The 5,940-nt window shown below is 39.3% G+C and overlaps 1 protein-coding gene across 5 annotated transcripts in view; it reads left to right on the top strand.

Annotated features, from left to right (window-relative positions):
* The window catches only part of ARNT (aryl hydrocarbon receptor nuclear translocator), a 62,995-nt gene that overhangs the window by 24,561 nt on the left and 32,494 nt on the right, over positions 1-5,940 (top strand). For all 5 annotated transcript variants that reach the window (XM_011937802.1, XM_011937800.1, XM_011937799.1 and 2 more), the window contains exon 4: positions 2,847-2,891. In XM_011937802.1, coding sequence (XP_011793192.1) covers positions 2,847-2,891 — 45 coding nt within the window. The remainder of the gene's footprint in view (positions 1-2,846; positions 2,892-5,940) is intronic.

Here is a 5,940-nt window from a genome sequence, read left to right as displayed (position 1 = left end):
GAGACAGAGTCTTGCTCTGTCACCAGGAGTGCAGTGGTGTGATCTCGGCTCACTGCAACCTCCGCCTTCAAGTGATTCTCCTGCCTCAGCCTCCCGAGTAGCTGGGATTACAGGCATGCACCACCACGCCTGGCTAATTTTGTATTTTTAGTAGAGACGGGATTTCTCCATGTTGGTCAGACTGGTCTTGAACTCCTGACCTAAGGTGATCCGCCCACCTTGGCCTCCCAAAGTGCTGGGATTATAAGCATGAGCCACCGCACCTTAAACTTATTTGTTTGTTTTATTAACTAAGTTTTTTCTTTAATTGGGAAAGTAATATAAGTGTATTTTATTATAGAAATTTCAGGCTAGGCATGGTGGCTCACACCTGTAATCCCAGAACTTTAGGAGGCTGAGGTGGGTGGATCGCTTAAGCTCAGGAATTCAGGACCAGTCTGGGCAACATGGCAAAACTCCACCTGTACAAAAAAATTACAAAAATTAGCTGGATGTGCTGGTGTGTGCCTGTAGTCCCAGCTACTCGGAAAGCTGAGGTGGGAGGGTGGTTTGAGTCCTGGAAGCAGAGGTTGCAGTGAGCCGAGGTTGTGCCACTGCTCTGTAACCTGGGCGACCTTGCCTCAGAAAAGAAAAAAAAAAACAAAAACAAAATTTCAAACAGTACAGAGCACATCTTCTTTTCACTTTGGACCTTCAGAACTCTTTTTTTTTTCTTTTGAGATGAAGTCTCGCTCTTGTTGCCCAGGTTGGAGTGCAATGGCGTGATCTCTGCTTATTGCAACCTCTGCCTCCCAAGTTCAGGCTATTCTCCTGCCTCAGTCTCCTGAGTAGCTGGGATTACAGGCGCCTGCCACCACGCCCGGCTAATTTTTGTACTTTTAGTAGAGACAAGGTTTCGCCATGTTGGCCAGGCTGGTCTCAAACTCTTGATTCACCTGACTCGGCCTCCCAAAGTGCTGGGGTTACAGGTGTGAGCCACTGCGCCTGGCCTGGACCTTCAAAACTCTTCAGACAACTGCAGTTTCCAGTTTGTTGAGTATCGTTCCAGAAATATTTAGTGTATACACAATTATATATAAATATGTGTGAACATACACTCATCTCAGTTTTTGTTTTTACACAAAGGATGTCCATACTGTAAATTGCTTGCCATTGTTTAGTTTTATAATGCTTCATACAGTTAATAGCATCTATCTTCTTTTTTTATAGTAACATTTAAAGTTAAGGCTCATATTTCTGGCTACTGACTAGATGAACCTTGCCAAATACTCTTGAAAACAACAACCGTGACTTGGCCATCACAAAGAAATAGTTCCAAGTGGAAGTATAATTCTCTGAGAGGTCTCTTGAGACTTAGTGAGTCTCAATAAATGTGAAGAAGGGAAGATATTTCAATTTCTGGAGAAGATAGACTTTTTCAAACAACTTTATTGAGAATTCCTCCTATTTTAATCCTGAATTATAATGATATATGCTATTAGTGGAACTTCACTGTGTGTATGAAAGATATGAGGGTAACCACTAGTCTTTTTTTATACCTGTGAATTAGCTCTAACCCTGAGTCATTGCTTCCACAAAATCCAGTAGTCACAACTACATGCAGATCCAAAGAAAGGTTCATTTATCCTTTTCCTCGTCATAAAAAAAGACTATCATAGTTTATCTTCAAGTTGGGTTGTTGTGCCTAGAAAAGCACCACCAAATTCCCTTTCCCCCTTCTCTTTTTTTTTTTTTTTTTGAGACAGAGTCTTGCTCTGTCACCAGGAGTGCAGTGGTGTGATCTCGGCTCACTGCAACCTCCGCCTTCAAGTGATTCTCCTGCCTCAGCCTCCCAAGTAGCTGGGACTACAGGCGCGTGCCATCACGCCCAGCTAAGTTTTGTATTTTTAGTAGAGATGGGGTTTCACCATGTTGGCCGGGATGGTCTAGATCTCTTGACCTGGTGATCTGCCCAGCCTTGGCCTCCTAAAGTGCTGGGATTACAGGCGTGAACCACTGCTCCCAGCCTCCCCCTTCTTTTTTCTGGGTATATATATACAAAATAATTGAAGACAGAGTCTTGAAGAGATACTTGCACACTCATGTTTATTGGCCCATTTTGTGCAATAGATAAGAGGTCGAAGTAACCCAAATGTCCACTGACAGATGAATGGATACAGAAAATGTAGTATGTACCCACAAGGGAACATTATTCAGCCTTAAAAAGAAAGAGCCTGTCATATGCTGCAAGATAGATGAATCTTAAGGACATTATACTGAAAGAATAAGCCAGTAACAAAAAGACAAATGCTATATGATTCCACTTACATGAAGTATCTACAAAGTAGTCAAATTCATAGACACAGAAAGTAAAATGGTGGTTGCCTAGTAGGGGTTGGGGTGAAGGAGAAATGAGAAAATGGTGTTTAATGAGTATAGAGTTTCAGTTTTGCAAGATGAAAAACTTCTAGATATCTATTGCACAACAATGTGAATATAGTTTAAACTGTACACTTAAAAATGGTATATGGTAAATTTTATGTGTTTTTTTGCCATAATTAAAAAAAAAAATCCAAAGCTATCCCTTACTTTAGAATTGTGCTGACAGACCAGTCAGCTGTGTTGTCATTAGATCATCATCTTTTTTTGGTGTGTCTGGTAAGGGTAATGGAAGTACCAGAAACCTGACAAATAATAGTTGTGGGTCTTTTAAGTTCTGTGGGGTGCTGCTATTTCTATCACTTTGTGATGCTTTTCCATTGGCTTTTTTTCTGTTAAATAGTTTCACCGCTTTCCAGTTTTCATTTCAGGGTGAAATAGGTATAACAAGTGCAATGCTTTGAAACAATCCTTTTTTTCTCCTTCAGGTGTGATGATGATCAGATGTCTAACGATAAGGAACGGTTTGCCAGGTAATATAGTAGTAGGTAATATATCATAATATACAATATGATCCATGTTGTAGAACCAGACAATCCTAGCATATTGACTTTTAATTTTTTCTGGATGAGACTGAATTTCTTTGTCCAATCTCTTTCCTGTTTGGAAGTATGGGAAATTTAGTATTATAACTATCATTTGTGTTCAGGTGACATGGCTTCAAACTGGCAGTATATTTTATACAATGTTTTTCTGTGTATGTGATAACTAAAGCAATGTGCTTGCAAGGTTTCCATAGGAACACAAATTATGGATTTTGTGTTTGCATTTATTATTAAATAGATCTACAAAAATAGGAATACAGATAATGGTTCTGTTATTTAATTTAATTTATTTATTTTGAGACAGAGTCTTGCTCTGTTGCCCAGGCTGGAGTGCAATGGCGCCATCTCGGCTCACTGCAACCTTCACCTCACAGGTTCAAGCGATTCTCCTGCCTCAGCCTCCTGAGTAGTTGGGATTACAGGCGCCTGCCACCACGCCTGGCTAATTTTTGTATTTTTAGTAGAGATGGGGTTTCAACATGTTGGTCAGGGTGGTCTCGAACTCCTGACCTTGTGATCCGCCCTCCTCAGCCTTCCAAAGTGCTGGGATTACAGGTGTGAGCCACCGCACCCAGCCTATTTTATTTTTTTGAGATAGAGTCTCACTCTGTCGCCCATGCAGGAGTACAGTGGTATAGTCTCAGCTCACTGTAACCTCTGCCTCCTGGGTTCAAGTTGTTCTTCCACCTCAGCCTCCCGAGTAGCTGGGAATATGGGCATGTGCCACCATGCCTGGCTAATTGCTAATTTTTGTAATAATTTTTTTTTTTAGCAGAGATGGGGTTTCACCATGTTGGCCAGGCTGGTCTCGAACTCCTCACCTCAAGCGATTCACCCACCTCAGCCTCCCAAAGTGCTGGGATTATAGGTATTAGCCGCTGTGCCCAGCCTATTATTTTATTTTAATATGTATATATTTTTAGAGACATTTAATATATGTATATTTTTAGAGACATTTTAGAGACATTGTTTTCACTGTGTTTCCCAGGCAGGAGTACAGTGGCATGATCATAGCTCACCGCAGCCTCAAACTCTGGGGTTTCAGTGATCCTTCTACCTCAGCTTCCCAAATATTGGGATTATATGCATAGCCACCATGCCTGGTTGGTCCTGTTCTTTTAAAAATGACAGTAAGAGGCCAGGAGTGGTGGCTCACGCCTGTAATTCCAGCACTTTGGGAGGCAGAGGCAGGTGGATTATTTGAGGTCAGGAGTTCAAAACCAGCCTGACCAACATGGTGAAACCCCATCTCTACTAAAAATATAAAATATAAAATATATAAAAATATAAAAATTAGCCAGGCATCGTGGTGGGCCCTCTTAATCCCAGCTACTCTGGAGGCTGAGGCATGAGAATTCCGTGAGCCTGGGAGGCGGAGGTTGCAGTGAGCAGAGATGGCACCATTGCACTCCAGCCTGGGTGACAGAGCAAGACTTTGTCTTGGGAAAAAAAAAAACAACGACAGTAAGGAAACAGTTTTTGTGGCAAGTAAAGTTTTGATTGAAAAAACTTAAATTTGTTTAAATTACCTATCAAGTTGATGAAATATACTCTGTTTTTTATTAAATTCTTCTTAACTCAAATGTCAATTTTCTTTTTAGAAAGTTTTTATTAAATATTAGGCAATAAATTATTTCTTTTTTATAAATTAAGTTTGCAGCTACCTCAGAAAAATGAATAATCTGTTATTTCAAAATCCAGTGATTAACTGAGCACTTAGCATTTAGTATTTATTCCTTGCTGATGCTCCTGGTCTTGGGAACATACTTTGAGAACCATTGATGTAGAGACATAAGAAATATCAGGGGAAGTAGTTAGAAACTATTCTGAAGTGATGAGATGCAATCTCAGGCTTTGAATTAGAGGATATTAAATAAAATGCATTGTAGGGATATTTCTCTGGTAGCAGTTATAGAATTGATTAAAGGAATAGACTGTTGGACTATAAGGAGATAGATAGGAAGCTGCTGAAATAATAAGACAGCTATAAAATCTCGAGGGCCTGGGCTAGATTGGCAGTGGCAACAGGAAAGGAGTGAAGTTAAGAGGTTTTTGAAGAGTAATTTGTGTATCAAAGTTAATTGAAATAGATACTTGTCTTTAGGATGTGAACCATCTCTAAAATGAGAAGTTAATCATAGATATTTGGAGGATAGTTTTTCAAGCTTCATTAAAAAGTCAGACCATCAATATTATTGGTAGTAAAGGTCCACAGTATCTTGATGAAATTTCAAAAAGCCATGAAAACATGGCGTGAATGATTTTAGTCTTCATTTGTCCTGCTTAATGTGCATATATTTCATTCAGAAACACTGGGGTGGATAAGGGATTGTGGATCTGTAGTAGTAGGGGCAGTAGAAATAGGAATTTTAGATGCTTAACTTTTTTTCAAACAACAGAATTCATTCATATGATTTGTTAAGGTAGTGCATCTCACATATCCTCCTTGGGAATTCAATAGAGGGTCTTAAAAGCTGAAAATTGCTCAACTTTTTGAAAAAAAAGAAGTTTGTAGTTTGTTAAGGAACTATCTAGAAGAAATAACCCAAGGAATGTAAAACTCTAAACTGCTGAATATCACTTATTTCTCCTTCTCTTGTCATCAGAATATATGCGTAAATTTTTACATTCTTCTTCCTTGTTACTGTGTTATTTTCTGTCTATTGACCATTTTATAAAAATATTCCCATATATTGATAAGGCTATTGTATTCATCATTTTTAATAGCTAAATAATCTTTTAGCTTGTTAACCTGTCATACTTAGACATTTTATTCGGGGCCTCTTTATCTATATAAATGTATGTATGTATGTATGTATGTACGGGGCCTCTTTATCTATATAAATGTATGTATGTATGTATGTATGTATGTATTTATTTATTTTTTGAGACAGAGTCTCGCTCTGTCGCCCAGGTTGGAGTGCAGTGACCGGATCTCCGCCTCCCGGGTTTACGCCATTCTCCTGCCTCAGCCTCC

The sequence above is a fragment of the Colobus angolensis genome, unplaced genomic scaffold (assembly GCF_000951035.1).
Source record: "Colobus angolensis palliatus isolate OR3802 unplaced genomic scaffold, Cang.pa_1.0 Scaffold169, whole genome shotgun sequence".
Lineage (NCBI taxonomy): Eukaryota > Metazoa > Chordata > Mammalia > Primates > Cercopithecidae > Colobus > Colobus angolensis.
Note: the sequence above shows the minus strand (reverse complement) of the source record. Positions and strands in the feature narration are given on the sequence as shown.